The sequence below is a fragment of the Labrus bergylta genome, chromosome 9 (genome assembly GCF_963930695.1).
Source record: "Labrus bergylta chromosome 9, fLabBer1.1, whole genome shotgun sequence".
NCBI lineage: Eukaryota > Metazoa > Chordata > Actinopteri > Labriformes > Labridae > Labrus > Labrus bergylta.
Genome location: NC_089203.1, coordinates 12,401,959 through 12,420,685, shown reverse-complemented (window position 1 = coordinate 12,420,685; position 18,727 = coordinate 12,401,959). Strand labels below are relative to the sequence as shown.

The window sequence follows — 18,727 nt, the reverse complement described above, 5'->3', positions numbered from 1 at the left end:
GAAACACGGAATGAAGTCTTTAAAAAGAGTGGTGAAAATGTTAATTGTGACATTTTCATCTAATATGGGTTAAAATATAAATGACCACAGATGAGATCATTATAATCCACTCATCTCTGAAGCAAAGATAGCGCTCACTGCCTATTGTGTCAGTCGTAAAAAAAAAAAAAAAAAAAAACGATTTCATGGAGAACAAAGAAGGGTTGGCTGTAGAGTAAATGATGGACTCAGGTAACAGTGGTTCCGATTGTGCGGATCTGGCTCTGCAGGTTGTGCAGTGCAGATAAAAATCAAGCTCCATAATCCAGATTCATAGTAAATCTCCACCTATCTGATGCTCACAGGGCTCTTCAGCAGCCCATGATTGACGATCATTATCTGAAGATAGTATATCTCTGCTATCCCTGTGGCTCTGTCAGGGATTTTAGGTGAGAATGTTTGATCAAATACAGCAGTAAACAGCTGACGGAGGAGATGCACAGCAGCAGAAACACGTGTAGAAGGATATACATTGATGGAAACACTTAAGAGGCAGAAACCTTGAACAGAACCAGACTTGTGTTGAACAGCCATCTGCCGAGACTGTGTTTGGGTTTAGAGAGGATAGCAGGAGATGAAGGAAGAAGGAGAAGGATAGAGACAAACAGAGCAACAGCAGCAGCAGCAGCAGCGAATAAGACAGATTTATAGCTACAGTGCCGGTAATGATGCTAACAGTGCGGTATAAGCAGGAACAACAAAGGTAATAAATAGACTGATCACTTAAATAGCTTTAGCAACTATAATGATAATGAAATAGGGATGACTGATATTGGTAAATAGCAGTTGAAGTGGGGCAGCTCATTCACTTTAATATTTATGATAATGAGATAAAGAGATTGTGAGATGGAACAGCATCAAGACTCCAAATAGATAGTTTTTGTGTCTGATGGACATACAAATTAGCAGTAGCTTCTAACGTGGTCATCGTAACAGTTTTTTAAGGTGGTAATAAGGCAGTCTTTACCCCACAGTTTGTTTCACTGTCCCCAATAATACGAAAATAATGAAGTTAATCTTCTTTTGGGTTTTATCCCAATATTTCATGTAACTGTTATTTTATGTATATTGTGCTTTTGTTTGTATTCTAAACAACCGATTCTAACTACATATCTCTGAGAACATACTTGTGATCTGTAGGATGTTCAAGCAAAACATTAGTCAGACGTATAGGTGAATCCCAGTGCTTGATTTGTTATCCTTTGACAGTTCTGCCCTGTGAATGCTGGGGACCCACTTAAAGCAACACATAGTTTCGCACCCTCTCTGGTCAAGAGTTTTCTTAAATTAAGGAGTGTTTTTCCAACAAACCAGCAACTTACAAGGTGTATTTTTCATTATTACCACCATACCGTGGAGAAAAACTGATTAAAAAAGTGGCGCTCCATGTACAGTACATATTATCTGAGCATGCTTTGGGCAGTTAATTGTACCTTGCAATGAATGGGATTTCAATTTCAACCATATCTGTTTGCCTTCTGTGGGTACGCACCGTGAGGATGTGTCCGTCCCTCACAGAATCAAAGCACTGACATCAATTGTGAGGAGGTCAGTTGACCTTCGACAGGACAATGATCATGTTTGTGAGGAGGATACAGAGAGAGAGAGAAAAAGGGGGCGGGGGGGATGAGAGAGTAGAAACACAGATGAAACAGAGGCTTCTGCTAGTACACAGACAACAGCTGCACAATGAAGAATCTACAGTCCATCATTATCCATCGTTTAATAACAGAAAGGTAACTGTTATCTAATGGCAGGGCTGAAGACACAGTTAAAGGTGAATGATGGCTTTTTAAGACAGTAGAAGCCTGTCTGTGTGGAGTGCTCTTTCAAAATCAAAGAACCAGACTTCTGCAGCTTGTGGCTGTGTGTTTAACAATTCTGCCCTCTTTACAATAAAAGCACAAACTAAATTCAGAGGCTAAACCTGTCAAATAAAAATAATACTCAACAAAGCAGTCTTTTTCTGTTAAAGGAGCCTTGACTCGCTTTTTAAGTAAAAGTGTTTTGATCGAATATTTCATGCAGCATTCCGAAGTTCTGGCCTTTAAAATGGGCAAAAATGTCCTATCTGTTGTATGCCTGTTATTACAGTGTGTAGTTTGAATGTTTTTTTTTTTTGTGTTCTTGTGCCTGTTTTGTATTCGTGTTGCTCTGTTCTCGCGCCACAGAGTGCTGCAGGCTCAAAGGTATTACCACGAGTTGTGTGTGATGCACGTTACTTCGGCCTGTGTGCAGCAAGCCAGTGAACCTGCTCTGAAACTGTATACCTGTGCTGAGTAGAGGAGTCGCCATTTCAGCGCTGTCTGTTTGGATCAGTGTTCCCGGTGGCGCTCTGCCCTCTCTGAGAGCGCCACTGTTGGGGATCTATTTCTTGGCCCCTGACTCTGTCCCTCTGCGGAGACAATGGGCCCTTTGTACCTGCGTATACTGCTGCTGTGGGACCTGGCTTCCTATTTTCAGCAATTATACACGATCCCACTCCAGCCATGGCTCTTGATGCCGCTTCATTGGGGAGAAATGCAATCGAAAGGAGGTGAACCACAGAGAAACGGGGACTTGGAAATAGGCTTGCAGGAATTAGATTGTGGTGCTGATAAGTTCCATATAGAGCGAGTAAACATGTTCTTATCTTGTTATCCAGCTTGCACATTAACACATGCTGTTGGGAGGAGGGAAAGGGGAGCTTGAAAGTGTAATTCTAATCATTCTGTTTGGCTTTTTCCTATTCTCTGCTCTTGTCTTCATTTCTGTTTCTGAACGCTGACGCACATGCTAGAACAATGGAGGGGTCAGCGGCACTAGATACTCTCTTACACACAATGTTTCAGAAATAAGTGCACAGTGATTACGTGCCCTAATGTGAGGTGTTTAAAGAGTGGTTTCCTGAAGCAGAGTTAAATGATGGTGCCCTCTGTGAAGTATTAATGATGTGGCTGGATGAATCAGGTCAGCACAGACCTGTTGACGGCAGCTGCGGCACTCTTAAAGCTTGCACCCAGACATCAGGCTTAACCGCTTGGCAAATTGGACATGCTTGTTGGCTGTAGTTCCAATTTATGTGCACTCTCTATTGCAGTTAGTCTGTCTTCATTATTGAAATGGCCTCTCGTCAGGTCCTGACAGAATTGCGAAGATGGTAAGGAGGGGGGTGGGGGGGGGGTTCATACAGGAGAATCATGAATAATGTGGAAAATAAACACATTGGAGGCTTTGGCAGGAGGGGTGTTGGGAGTGTGGTAAAATGCCTGGCTTTCAATTTCTCTCTCTCTCTCTCTCTCTCTCTCTCCCTGTTCTTCTTTCTCTCCCTCTTTCTCTCTCACACGTGTGATTGTATGAGCAGCTTCTGCAGTGGATGCTGATGCTGTGAATCCTCAGCCTTGGGGCTTTGTCCAGCACACATACAATTGGGCTTAAACACGCAAACAGACGCGACCCTGCAACACATCCATATGCAGCTCTAGGCGCTGAGGTCTGACAGGACCTCTGCAGCCTGACCAGCATTCCAACTGTGTGTTTTGTCCCCGCCATTCTGTAGACTCACTGCTTAGTGGCTGGAGCCTCTGTCTAGTATAATGCTTCTGCCTCCCCGTTTTCTGGGTGCATTGATATATCTGTGCTCAGCTTGTTCAGCCAGTTCAGGATGGGATATCCAATTTCACATCTAGTTTTTTTTTTCTTTTTTCAAAGAGGATGTTTTTATTGCCAGATGTAGAATTTCAGTTTCTTAGTATGTCAAATTGATACATGATGACCTGAAAAACATCTTTTAGCTCAGTAAATGCCACGCGCACTTTAGGAGTAAGTGGGCTTTTCTGTGAGGAGTGGAACACGGTCTGGCTGGGTCTACCTACAGGGTCCTTGTACCTGCTGCACGCATGAGCCGATGTGATGGCTCATGAGATAATTACCCACTGAGCCGGTGTGAATGCAACTGTAAGCTGAAGCAGGGGTTCCCTTCAGGTAGCTCTGTTTTCCTAAGGTCAGTGAACAGCTAATGACATTTAGAAGCAATAGTATGAAAGAGGAGGCAGTTGTTTGCAGTCAGCCGCACACTACCTTTGTCTTATTGTCTGCCGTCTGTCTTAATCTCCCAGCAGCCGTTTTCACACCACGAGGAGATCATGTTATTAGATCCCCTCCCCTGGCTCATTTGTCATCCTGCAGCACTGCTCCTACAGAGGAGGACTGCAGGAGCTGTAAAGAGAAAACAATATAAACAGGCAGGAGGCCACAGAACCAAATGTTCATCATTTACAGGCCCAGAGTCTCGTGAATCGTGATTATTCTTCAAGGAATCAGGCAAAGTTAATGTGCCTTTTTTTTTCTCTTACCACACCTGTTTTCAAGAGGCTGACAAACTTCAACCTCTCCTCTCTCTCTTTACTTTAATGTATTTTCTTGTGCTACCACTGCATCCTGCTACACAAGCACTCTGTCATCTCCCAACCTCCACCATCACTCGCTACAGTTAAAAAAGTAATGTCACTTTCCCGAGTTTACTAACCCCCTCAGTCGCAACTCTTTCAACTGTCGTCTTCGAGCCAGGTTTTTTTTTTGTTTTGTTCCTGCAGCAGAGGCACATAGAAACGTAGGATTGGCTAATTACAATAAACAAATATGCTCAGAGCCGCCTATGCAAGGCTCGCATAGGTTAACAACTCTGCCATAAATTTTAAATGAAGCTTAAAATAGGATAGTGTTGCATACAGTTTCCATAGTGATCTCGGATGTGATTCTTTGTGTACTTTCTTGGCTGGTAAAGTTTGAATTAATCTTAGACACGAATCAGAAACAAAGAGAAGAAATGAGTGGTTGTTTGGTGCAGCCCCAGAGCCCCTTTTTATGTTGCTCTCGTGTTTGCAGCTTTTTCTATAATAAAAGCAATTTAATATTTTCCTTTTTGACTCCGAGGAAAACGCAGTGCGTCGAAACGTTAGTGCTTTGCACCTTAAGATTCTGCCCCTGTGTGAAGGAGTCCATTGAACTATTTTTGACATGTTCTTTTCTTTGTTGTAATGAAACCTAGTGTGCCAGTGTTAATCTTGTTCTGATTTGACCCATGGAAGTCACCCTTTAAAGATTTTATTTGTACTAACGGCTCTTTTTTTTGTCTTTTTCTGTCCTGCTTCTCTCTCTTCCTCTCTCTTTCAACAGGTGGGACAGTCAAAATGATGCGTAGGAGGTGAAGCGTTGAGCCGTATTGATGGATGTGTTAACAGAAAGCAGTCTCACATTGATTGTGAAGACTTCAGAACCAGAAAATGCAAGTGCAGAGAAAACAGGTGACTACTTTCTTTTTTTTTAAAGTTTTTTAGCTTGTTAATGTAATATTCCCTTCTTTTAAACGTGAAATGCACATATGCACACATATCATTTGTACTTTGCTTTGAATATTTAGAGATACCTGGTTGTTGATCTGAAAGCAGCAAGTTTTAATTTTCCCAAGAACAATCAAGCATTTATACGAATAAATGAAAGTAAAATGACAACTGTTCTCTCAGATATGAAACATTTCAAAAAAATAATTAGTATAAGCACATGCCATGAAACTAGTTTCTCAAATTAGCCTTCAACCCTCAGTTTTAAAGCTCTTTGACGAGATTTATGGAATGTGAAACACACAATGTCTTTTCCCTGGAATGAAAAGTGGAAAAGACTCATGAAATTAAGCTTTTAATGCAGTTGTTATCCTCTCTCCTGATGCTTCCTTAACTCAGTTTTATAACATCTACCCTTTCTTGTAAAATATAGAAATGTAGGAGTCAGTGCAATCATTCTTTTATTTACACTAGAGGGAGTATGCCTAACGCATCTTTTTCTTCTTCTGATGTATCTGTACATTGGATTTTTGTGTTTGGTTGTAACAGCAGCCTTTTTGTGATTTCCAACAGTCTGAACATTGCATTGATTGTAAGATTTCAGTGCTCTTGATTCTAAATTTGATCGTAGTTAAAGCAGGTATGTCTGCAGTGCTGTCCCTTTCATGTACACCTCATGTACATTACTTCTTTAGAACAACTGCATTTAAAATAGACAATTTCAGCCACAAATACAGACCTCTTAAACATACCTCTTAAACATCCCTGATCTTTAGACGAGATGTATCTTATTGTTTCAGCTCTGGACAGGCTCAGCGGGGTCTCACTGAACTGAATCATACAGATTATCCCTTGCACTTACCTGTTCCTTCAGAGGAAAAGTGGAAAAGGGAGAGTGTGGAGAATAAGTGTAGGAAAAAGAGCGATAGAGAAAAGGGTGAAAGCGTCTCCATTGAGCAGGAATAGGGCAGCTCTCTGAGGAGGATAGCCATGAATCATGCTGCAGTTACTCACCACTTATTATGAACATCCTGTACTAGCTGGATTGATTTCCCCCCACCATTCACAAAATGTCATATAGTGAAGATGGAGCAATAGGTAGCAAGTGGCTTCTGTGTCTGGCCTACCAGCTGGATGAGTTGACACCCCATGTGGCTGAGCCACAGAACGGCTAGCTCTGCATTTAACAAATGTGAAAGCCTTCTTATAGAGGGGATCAGGAGCAGGCAAGTTTGAAGGGAAGGAGATAGCGCACAGAAAAGGGGAGACAAGGAGATGGAAAGGGGGGATGGGAGAGAGAAATTATTTCAGAAAGCCATTAGAGGAAGGAAAAGGCCATGTCAGCTTTTTTCCTTTGAATTGTACTTAATAATGTGATATTCAAGCTATTTTATTCCCTCAGCCACAAGGACGGAGAGATTCTTTTGATTCATGTTCAACCGACTGTGGGGCTATTTTAAATGGTTATAAAACAGTCTTCAATGAAATACTGATGCCTCTATATAACACAGAGAAATAAACAAGACTGTCAGTTACAACATTGATTCCCAACCCTAGGGGTCCGAGCCCCGCCTGGGGGGCACAAGAGATTTCAGGGGGATACAAGACTTGTGCTCTGAGTTTGTCAAATTGCATTTGCACATATTAACTAAAATCACGACTACACACTTACTGGATAATTTATACAAAGGTATTTTGGTAGAAACAAGTGTGAATGTGTATTTTGTAGGGATTTTAACAAACGTTATTTTAATCTTGTGTTTATTTTTGACAGCAGTGTATCAATTTTCGTTTTGTGTGGGTTCAGCTTCTCTTAGATACATGTCGGAGGAGGGGGGGGGGTGTCAGGGGAAAAAGGTTGGGAACCAATGAGCTATAAGAGTCAACATTTATTTTAAGTTTTTCCTGTTGCCTGTCACTTGGTCAACAAAACAACTTACAGCATGCAGACAAAGAAAGCCTTTGTCAACATCATTTTCTGGAAAGTTTTGAGTTATAATTAAGCTGTTTCAAAGGAAGCAGAAGATTTGTCTTCTGAGAATACTATACTTCCACTGGATAAGCACTCATATAATCATTTTGTATTGTCCACAAAACAAAACAACATTTCTCATGGCTGTTTTAATATCGGGGACAGATGCTAGTTATATTGAAATATTGTTTAAAAAATATTGCTTTTATCCCAAATACAGTGACTGATAGTGGGTAGTAAACAAAAAGAAAGAAGCGTGCAGAGTTTGTGTTCCTGTGCATGTGTGTGTGTGTGTGTGTGTGTGTGTGTGTGTGTGTGTGTGTGTGTGTGTGTGTGTGTGTGTGTGTGTGTGTGTGTGTGTGGCATCTGACACATTAATAGATAAGGCCACAGACGCCAACTTGTCTCTCTCTCTCGCTCCTCGTGTCCATGACCATGTCCCTCAGCATGGGCTTGTCTCCCTGTGGAGCCGCCTGGCACAAAGCAGCTCGAGCTGCTCAGGTGGACGAATCCCTGAATGTCATGGCTCGAAAGATACACCAGACTCCAAGAGCTCTGAGCGCTAACTGGTCTGGTCTGGTCTGGTCTAGTTTGGCGGTGGTGGGGCTGTCTAGCATGGCAGGGCTTGGCAGGGCTGAGATCAGAAGATCACCACCTCCTGCCAGCAGCCGGGGTCCATCCATATGCTCGCTGGTGACAGTCCATGCCAGCTTGCATGAGTTGTGTCACATCCAGCATCGGTTTCTATTCAAGAACAATGCTGAAAAAAAAAAAACTACAACTGTGTGATGATGTCAGAGTGTTTTTATCAGTGTAGAAGCTGCTCTTTCTGTTAGCTACGTATTGAATCCTGGCAGCAGTAAGTATTTTTGATGTTTATCTTGTTTACATTTGCCAGCTCAGTAGCAGTAGTAACATTACGCTGGCTTATCTGTGAATATCTGTCTGCTGATCCCATTCTGACCTCTAATGTCAAACTTGATTTGTCATCTACAATCATCACTAAGAGACCCCATGTGTGTGAGTGTGTGTGTCTGTGTTTGTGTACCTGTCTGACTGACTGATCTGTGGCACATTCTGAACAGCTGAAGAGCTAATGGTCCAGCTGGAGACAGATGGCCTCTCGATAACACTATACCCCCAAGCCAATACTCACACTCTATCACTCTCATACACACACGCGCTCACATGCATCCATGCATGCACACACTCTCTCTCTCTCTCTCCTACATGCACATACAGACATTGGGGTAGGATAGATTGTTAATCCATTATAAACCCTGAGGAAACATATTTTTCAATATGAGTTTAATGTTTCACAGTCATTTTGTACAATCTTTTGGCAATATTAGGTGGCCGCTTAGGTTTCACGCATGCAGGAGAGGATAAAGGAAGTTAATTTCTCCCCCTGTTTTTATAATTTCCCTCTATCTGAGGCTTGGCTTCTATGCTGGGCTAATGAAAGAGATAAGTCATCTTTTCTTTATATTTTCCTTATCTTCAAGTCCTGCAAAATTACTTGTTAGATTTGAGGCATTGGCACTGTTTACATTCAATTCCAAATGAAACCATCCTCTCTCTCTCTTTTGGAGAAATGTGTTCTTCGTCCCTCTGGTCGGAGGTACAGGCTGCCCAGGGCTAAGAGCAACATATGCAAACTTCCGTATGTTCCTTGTGAAATGAATGCACTTAATTTTCTTTAAACCATGAGTGCACTTTCAAGCAGCACTATAGCACTTTATTTATATTGCTACCGCTCCAGTGAAATATTTAACAAACAGTGGAATTTGTTATTTTTCTTGGTTGTATCCCATCATGTTTGTGTTGCACTGTCCTATGTTGCTTTTATCTGTTGTGAAAATAAAAAGCAGGTTTTTGTGATGCATCGCTCAGCCCTAGCAGGGTCCAACAAATGGCAGAGGCTACGAGTTGACCTCGAGCTCAATGTGCTAAGGACTGTAGCTTCTGTATATGGGGCACCTGCTCTACCAACTGAGCTTTTTAACAATTCCCCATTTAAAGGATATTAGTCTAGACTCCACATATTCATGCGTCAGTATCAGTATCATACTTCTGTTTGAGGTCATTTTAGCTCAAAGACAGAAGAAAAACAATAGCAAACACCTCACTGTGATCCTCCTGCAGCCACAGACAAGATGCTACTCCTGTATAACAGTTTGTGTGAGTCCAGAGGGGCATATTTCAATTGTATGCTTGTAGTAAGCATTGCGGTTGCTCCTGAGTGTCTGCGGGCCACAGAGCCAAAGACACCTGCTCTCAGAAATGTCATTACCTTTTTAAATCACTCTCAAATTATACCAACATTCAAAGGTTTTACTCAGCATCAATGCTGCTATATTGAACAATGTTATTTAAGCAGTCTTCCTCTCAAGCATGTATTAATACCTCAATAATGATTAGGTGCATTTACTCTAAAATGGGGGATGTTGCTAGTTAACCTCTGGGAGAACATTAATTGATGTGGTTTGGTTTTTAATTTCATTTTTTTTCAGGTGTGATTTTAAGGAATAAGTGTGAAAGCAGCAGCTTGGGATTGTAGAGGGAGGCAGGTGTAGATGATATTGGTTATACAGTTTCCAACATATGGGCCTGTCGTGTCCCATGTGTACGTACCTGCCTCCGCTGCTGTCATCTAATTATGCAGAGCAAACAAAGCTATCTGCCTGCTGCTACAAGCCCGCTTCTGTGGGTTTTGATTGTTACTCATCAGATGGATGTCTTCAACTGATTAAGATATTGTCACAATCGACCTGGAGAAAATCACCAAACTGAGTTTCACTGTAGTTATTAGTGCTATTGTTAATGTTAAATTTTATGGTATCATTAGTGCTAAGTTGGATCTGCTTCCATATAGATGACATCTTAAAGGGATGGGGAGATCATGCGAGAATACTGCATTCCTTTGATCTCATACATTCAGTAGTAGGAAAAAAGAACGCTCACTTTGGTTTATTTAATAGAGGAAGTGTATTTCTGTCTGCTCTTTGTCACTTTCCATTATGCCACACTGTTTACTTCACATGAAGTAGGTGACCCATTTTGTGAACCACCTTCTTTGTTTTTTATTTGTTCTGATCATTTACAAGAAGCATTTAATGGTTCTGTTATATCTGGCTTCTCTTAACTTAACATTAGAACAGCAAGTGGTGCAGAAAAGAAGTTGTCCTTACATAATTTGCCAATACCCAAACGGTTTGAGGCTGGCATTACTAGATGACATACAGTATCAAACCCTGGGGGGTTAATTGACACTAATTGCATTTCAGACACCCAGAAGAAATGTCAGTGCAACTACAGAACAAAAACAATGTAATTTACCTTCAGATAAGTTGAAAGAGCTAAAATCTTTTCATTTTTTCCCCCTGCAGGGATATGTGAGCAGAGCGGTGATCTGAGTCTGTGCGGCCTTGTTGATGCTGCTCTCCCTCCAGCCTCATCTCCTCCTGCCGCAGAGACTTCACAGCAGGCCTGCCAAACTCACCAGAGGACCACGCCCACATCACCAACACTCTCTGTTCCCCTTGACACTGACTCCTCTTTGAGTCTAACAGCAACCCCTTGCCCCCCCACTGATGATGCGCCGACTGTAGTCCCCCAGCTTCAGCACACCCCCACTCCCACATCACTTCCCACTCAAGCTGTAAGCTCTTGGGACCCAAAAGGAGACACCCAGAAGACGTCTCTTCTGCTGCCTGTTGCACTCCCTCTGTCAACTACAATGATGGAGCCTGGCACGGTGTCTGTCCTGACGGATGAGTGTCTTCTTCAGCCTACACGCACCTGCCTCGGCTGCTTCATCGAGACCCGGGATGCTACTGACCCTAATTCCATCCAGAACCCACCCCTCGACCCAAACACCAACCATGACACAGAGACTGGGTTAAGTGTGAGGATAGGAGATGTGAGCCGAGAAGACTTCTCTGACATCAACAATATCAGCATCCAGTGCCTGAGCCATGCGGGGGAGGCAGTGAGTCATTATGGTGAACAGCTCCTCTCTGACCAGCTACTTAGCTTTCCTCTGCCGAAGGCCCCAGGTGAGGGCAAGAGAGAGGATGAAAACAAAACAACGGAGGACTGCGATGACCCTGAGGATGATGTGACAGCTAAAAACCTGTATGAGGGACTGTTATTGGACAAAGTGAGCGGAGAGGAGGTTCTGCTGGCCAATGCCAGCCAGGACTGGGGCTACTTTGAATCCTTCATCAGCGAGAGTAAAATGGAACTGCTGGACCTGTGTTCTAAGAATGAACTGTCAGTCAACCTCTTCTCTGAGGAAGATGTTGACAATCTCTTTGATGATGAAGACGATGACTCAACTTTGAGTAGTGATGTCTGTTCATTGAAGATTCGTTACGAATCTTTCCAGGACAACATGAGGGAAAAAACAAATGTGCTCCAAGAAGAGACACAGTTTAACTTCTTCCCGAGTGTCCTGGCCAACTGTGCCAAGAAAGAGGAGGGAGCAGGAGTCTTGAGGAGGAGTGTTGAGGATGCTCAGCCCAAAACTAATGAGCTAATACTGGAGACAGGACAGGAAGAAAAGGTGGGGGACTGCAGTGGTAAGAGCCCCCTTGATGGTTCCCAAGGGTCACCCATGTCAACACCCAAAGTCAACTACCTAATGGACTTCAATTCAACAGAGGAGTCAGGTGAATTCAGCGATGACAGCTCCTGCACTGGCTCCTCCTCAGACACCCTGCAGGAGGGCAGATTTAAGAAGGGCCACTCAAAGAGATTGCTCAGCCCATCTAACCCTCTCAACTATGGTTTGCGCTCCAAGAGAAAGGTTCGATACAGTGATGATTACTTATATGATGTTGATTCGCTTGAAAGTGAGAAGAATGCAGAGAAAAAAGAGAAAGTTCCTACGGGTCAAAAAGAGGAAGAGGACGTAGACTGGTGTCCTAAGAAGCGTCGGAAATCATGTCGGAAAGAGCCACCAGTGGTAATCAAGTACATCATCATCAACAGGTTCAAAGGAGAAAGACTCATGTCAGTGAAACTGGGCAGGTTGGAACCTGTGGATGCTGCTGTGAGTTTAAACACAGAAACAGTAAGCAAATATGAGAGACTGGCTCCTCTGAAGGATTTCTGGCATGAGAGGCAAAGAGAGAGACAGGAACAGCTTAAGCTGGCTGCCAGAGATAAACAACAACGCGGCGTTCATCTAAACGGACGCCATCATCGTCCTTTTAACTCTAGTCATCCAAAAAGAAAATACAAGATAGCAAACAGGCTTAAGGTTCAGAGGATTCACACTGTGGAGCAATCAGCAACAGCACAGGGCTCCCCTCTCTCTGATCAGGGCCAGAGAGGTGTCAGTAAAGAAGAGGCCACCCCCACGGTAGCAGGAATAACAGCAGCCCCAGGCCTCCCAGTGACATTAGACACAAACTCCATCATGCACACAGTCACAGCCAAGAGCCGCTCCCAGGAGAGAGAGGAGAGGGAGGGGAGGAGATTGGGAGGAAATAAAACAGTCAGGATAAGGAAATTCAAAAGCGAAGCCAGGCTGAGGAGCAAGAAAATGAAAGAGGCAGAAGGAGAGGAGGGGAGGAGCGTGACAAATGAAACGGATGCCTGTGTCGCTGCGGCACAGATTGAGGACCTTACTGCTGAGTTAGAAGAGGCAGGCATTAGCTCAACCACAGTCAAAGCCCATTTCTCTGACAATACCACCACAGCTCACACATCTGAGGAGAGATTTCCCTTTGTTTCGTCCAACTGCTCTCCTGACAAAGCTCCCTCAGAGGAGGAGGTGGAGGCGGGTGTCCCTGTCATCCCAGGGGGCTACCTGCAGACCCTGTTAGATGCTACAGACTCCTCCAGTGGAGCAACTATCCCTTATTTCCCCCAGCAGTCCTCTAGGCAGCAGTATCCACTGGGGCTATCCCTAGAGGAGAAACAGTTTTCTTCTCTGCAGCTTGCTCAGAGCTGTGTCCTCTCCCCTCCCTCCGAGTCAGAGCTACAACAATCTCCCCAGAACTGCCCCAGCTTCCCCAGTATGTGGCACCCACAGCTATGCCCAAGCCACAGCCAGAGCTTTGGGCCTGAGACCCCTGAGACTCCCATCTTACCCAACAACTTCCCAGCTACAGTGCCCTTGAATGACAACATGCCAGTGTCTAACTACAGCCAGCTGAGCCCTGAGGCTGACAGGCTGCTTTATGATAAGAGCTACCTGACTGAGTCTGGGCTGCAGCCTGGGGCAGATCTGCAAGTGTGTCAGGCTGCCTGTGTGGAAGGCCAGGTGCAATACCAGAGAGGGTCCCTGTGTACAGACAATGGCAGGCTCATCAGCTATGACTCAGTGGGTTCTCTGTCAGCCTCCTCCAGCAATTACAGCTCCCTCAGCCTCAAGTCTTGTGAGCGAGAGGGTGAGGAGGAGGGCCGAGACAACTTCTTAGCTCATTGCAGTCCTAAAGTGGTGATTCAGCAGAGTGTGGATGCCCTTACCCCACTCAGGGAGTCCTCAGACCTGCTGGACATTTCCAACTTCACACCCGACAAGTTTAGACACTCATCACTGTCAGAGCTTTCCCCACCTGAAACCCCAAATCTGTCCCCGCAAGTGGTGGGACGTGAGATGAAGATCTCGGGCAATGTTGGAGAATACCAGGATGTTAATGATATGACTATGGATTGTAATAGGGAGGCAAAGTGGAACTGTGATGTTATGCAGCAACAAGAGCACACAGCAAATACATACACAGCGGAAGACAGCCAGTTTCCACTGCACAACTTTAACAGTCAAGATGTTTTAACTATAGATAAAAAGGAACTGGGAGCTACAGAATTTGATGAACAGACCGGTGAAACTTTGGCTGGTGCAAAGAGCATTAAGTCAAAGAGGAAAGGCAATTGCAAACAAACAGCTGCAGGACAGGGCCCGAAGAAAGTCCGGGCTCCCAGAGCTGCTAAGTCAGAAAAGGTCAAAACCCCCAAACAGAACTCACGTTCCACCAAAAAGATAAAGGCCATGTTGGAGGGTAAGGCAGCAAAGAACCAAGCAGGTGGTTGTGGCACAGGTCTGACTGACAGTAGTAGCATTGGGGAGTGGTCTGGCACTGGCTGGTCAGAGAGCAACAGCCTGGTTGGAGACGACCAGAGAGAATTTGAAGAGCCCTCCAATATTCTGTCCAACATTGTCTCTGGCATGGCTGAGGTCCAAAGGTTCATGATGGCCTCCATTGAGCCACTCTGGAATCCAATGTCTGAGGCCTGCATGCCCTCTGAGGCCAATAGTCTCAACCTAAAGACCCTCAAAATCTTGGCAGGCACAGAGGCTGACCTGAAGAAAAAAGGAGCCGCGCTAACAGGGGCCGGGAGAGGCAGAAAGGCAGGGGGAAAGGGAGGGAAAAACCAGGCCAAATTTAATGCTTCTCATCCCTTATTCCCCCAGCTAGCTCTGGGCTGTAACATGTTTGACAAACCCAACTTTATTAACCCCGGCCCTGCACACAAAAAGCTCTACCGCCACAAGACCAGTGCAAAGTTCCCTCGAATTGAGACACTGAAGGGGAAGCGAGCTGAGAGGGACCCAAATAAGGACTTAGCACTGATGACCTCTTTTGAAAAACTGAGGTAATATTTTGTTATCAGCTGCTGTTGCACCCCCTTCTCACTATTCCCAACTACCTGCTCAGCACCCCTCCCAAGCATACCCACACTGACGCTATGCCAGAGCTGCATGAGTACTTCGCCCCCCCACCCCCCCCCCACCCCCGACTACTCCCACTTCCTTTTACCCCACTGCCCCCAGGAGGAAATTAATATCTGCATGAAAAAACTTCTTGTACTTTGCAAACTACCTATTGAGTGATTGTGTCAAGCTTGATTGAGATTTGAAACGACCATGGCTGCATTTTTCTTGCTTTCGTTGTTTCTGCCTTGTTTGTTCTTCTTATAGTCAGTTTTGTTTTACTTTTGTCTGAAAAAAAAAAAAGATTAAGCCTTGAAAACAGTTCTGTCGCCTTTTTGAGGAACTTTGTTTTTGTATTTTCTCAGCAGAACTAGCTCTCCCCAGATTAATGTATTTATTACCCTTTTCCCTAAAGATGTAGCTATATACACAAAGCATTGAGTGACATCTACACACCCCTCCTCCTCATCTGTTTTTGTATGCAGAATATGGATGTCCTGTTGTTGCTGTCCTTCATACACTGCCTGGCTCATTTCAAGAGGGAAACCTACAAATATTGAGCCCTATTTAAGCTCAAGACATCTTGAACACACAAGATGGGACCATTTTGTATTGATGACATATCAGACGTTGTCTTTTTTTCCCCCTCAAGGTTGGAATGACTGTCCATTTACTTTTATCAAGCATTTCTTTTTCTTCTGGAGTTAAGAGGAACTGGTTATCTAAATTTACATTTTTACGCCTTGCCAATTCATAAAAGCTCCACCCTCAGAGTATTTTTGTCAATGTTGTTGTACAGGGACATGCAATATTTGCAAAAAAAGATGATTATAATCTTAAAATCAATGTGCCAAAAGTAACAATGCTGTGTAAATGACCTCTTATATATGTGTGAATATTGGCTGTTCCTCTTTTCTATCCATTGGAGTATTGGCTGCTCGGGTTGGAGACTCCTCACAGAGATTTGCCACCACAGGAAATCTTTATTTGGGACTTTTCTCTCTTCTCTGATGAAAGGCACCAACAGCTGGCAGTGGTACGCCACCACTCACTAAACCAAATCAGAAAGACTTTGAATTCTCCTTGTTTCCCCCACTTTGTTTGCCAAATTCAATTTACCTCAACATCGCCTGGCACTGAGAAGCAACAAAAGAGAGGCAAAGGGGAGATCTGCTCTGAAGGTTACAGTAGAGGATGAAGATGAAAAACGAGAGGCTCAAATGAGCTTTCTCTGGACCAAGGAAAGGGTAGTGCAGATGTTTTAGGGTAAGCAAGGAATTTATACTGTATGTCAGTCGGGGCTGTTCCCCACTGAATAGTTGTTTTATACTGAATAATCAAGGCAGTTTATTACTCATAGAGATTCTGATGCACACATCAGCCGTGAATGGACAGGACATTTTTGCAGTTAGGCTAAATGTGAATGTGAAAGCAGTTTTCAGTAAAAATCAAATTAGTAATCTTGTAAATGAAGGAAAGCATGTCTTTGCGTTAACTCCACTTGGGAATCTTACTCATATCTTACCTTAAATGGTAATTTAAACAGTAATTATTCTTGACATCCTCATGTAATGTATTACTTAACACTGCCATCTTTTATAAGTTGCACCAATGGTGAATTTTCTTTCTGATTATTTTTATTAATTCTTCTTATTTTTTTACATGATATCAAATTTGTATTTATTTCTTCTGACTGCACTTTTATTTACACATTGACTTTTAGTGTCATCTCAGTTTGGATGGGTTAGTATTTGGTAAAAAAATATCGTCAACTAAAAATCAAGGCCAAGTAAAGGTAAAAAAAACCGTGGTGCTATCTGATCCTGCATATTCCCAGGCTATTAATGTAAATTACTTTGGGCTCATTCACTGCCTCACTCCTTAAAAATCCACCTTGAAATGAAATGAATCATACAATCATGTTTGATAGACTTTAAAATGTTTGGATTATATATACTGAATGAACTTAAGGAGAACACAGAGCCCCTCCTACAACATTTAGTCTTTCAGTTATTAAAGGAAACAATTGGCCAATAGTTTGTTTCTGTTTTGAACATGAATTTGAAGCACAGCTGTTAGATTGCTCAGAAATATGTGGACACATGGAGGCTTGACGTAAAAACAGGCCTTGTCACATTGGATACGGTAATTCTGACGCACAGGTGATGGTAATTAATTGCTTGCATATGGCAAGAATCATAATCAATCTTTCTATCTCTTTTTTTCTCTCCTCTCCGCCATGATCCTTTGTTTCTTTTCTCCAGTGTATCAGGGTTAGGACCAAGACAAGCTGCTGATGGGAAGCTCCACATGGGCTGCAAGCCCATTAAGTCTGCCTTCTCTCATTTCTGCCTATTGTCAAATTGAATGTACTTTCTGAGTTCATAGTTTTTAATTTTCTTCTCTCTTTTTTTTTTTGGTAAAAAAATGTGCCACTGTTGAGCTGCCTCATGTTAATGGTGCTAAGAAAGCAGACAATTGTTTTATTTTATTTTTTTTGATTCTGTTTGTTTACCCAGATTTAAAAAAAGAAATGCAAAGTAGATTAGGTACCTAACCCTCTTTATGAATGTATATTATAATGTTATGTTTGATGTATTCACTTCATGATTCTTTGACATTGATTGGAATTACTTTTGCTCTTTTAATTAAAAGATTACCGAGCTTTATATATACTGTCTAGAGTTGTTACAAGAAGGAATCTTAATGAACTCTTGACACTACAAAATCTTGTATATTTTTTGTGTGCCAATTTGTAACATATTTTGTAAGTGTATATTTTTCTTAGAAAGTGCTGTGAAGTATTTGTGTGTGTGAGTAACCTTTTAAGCGCCTCTGTGGGCAGTGGAAAGGATATAAAATGACGAGTTTCTGGTTTTAAAAACCAAAATATGAAAGTATCAACAGAAAACTAGAACTATTTACATTTTGTTGGGAGTTTTGTAATAAGACCATGATCTTGTTGTGAGAGTGTTGTGTTACTGTGAAAACACAAATAAGCAAAGAAAAAAAAATGAAAACTTGGAAAAAATATAATTTGTGAACAATTTGCTGTTTTATAGATTTTCATGTAAATTATTTGAGTATTATTTTGTTTTTTTTGTTTTGTTGTAACTGTTGCAAAGGTTTTAAATATTTGTGATCAAGCCTGTACGGTGACAATGTAATATTGGTAACTTGCTGAGTTTTGTAATAATGTTTATGGAGTAAATATACAAATTAAAATAAGATTTTGAATGCTGCTTTCTGAAGAGAGCTGGGTTGTGTTTTTACCTCCCACCCTTTGCTGTAGCCGGATACTTCAATAAAAACAACAACAACAAAAACCATCACTATTTACTTTTCACCAAACATACTCAGCCCATTTGAAAGTCTATTTATAAAAGGTTATCACATTCAGGTGCAGAGATGTAACATACCTGTCAAAAACATACTCTCACCCATCTGTTCACCCATTTTTTTGGCACTACTACAATAATAGTAATAGGCCGTGATTATTCAATTTGTTCTCACCACAAAGTGTGTAAGATTAGTGCAAACCATATTCAAGTAAGTCTGCCTTTGTTATATGGAAATATTCTTGGACCAAACACCTTTTTAATTTGTGCACAAGTCTGGCTCTAGCTCATGTTATTTTAATGTCATATCTAATTAGCACACAGGGTCAGGCATCGCTAGAGTGACTGCTCATCCATAACTCTGAGCTAGGCCGCTGTGGTCTGCACTGCA

General features: G+C 42.5%; 1 protein-coding gene across 4 annotated transcripts in view; it reads left to right on the top strand.

Annotated features, from left to right (window-relative positions):
- nexmifb (neurite extension and migration factor b) overlaps positions 1-18,240 on the top strand; it is a 51,811-nt gene extending 33,571 nt beyond the window's left edge. For 3 of the 4 annotated variants that reach the window (XM_065958753.1, XM_020647870.2, XM_065958752.1), the window contains exons 2-3: positions 5,197-5,324; positions 10,722-18,240. In XM_065958753.1, coding sequence (XP_065814825.1) covers positions 5,246-5,324; positions 10,722-14,944 — 4,302 coding nt within the window. In that variant the 5' untranslated portion in view covers positions 5,197-5,245 and the 3' untranslated portion in view covers positions 14,945-18,240. The remainder of the gene's footprint in view (positions 1-5,196; positions 5,325-10,721) is intronic. The other variant, XR_010666859.1, reaches the window with a different exon arrangement.
- The last annotated feature ends 487 nt before the right edge of the window (positions 18,241-18,727 follow it).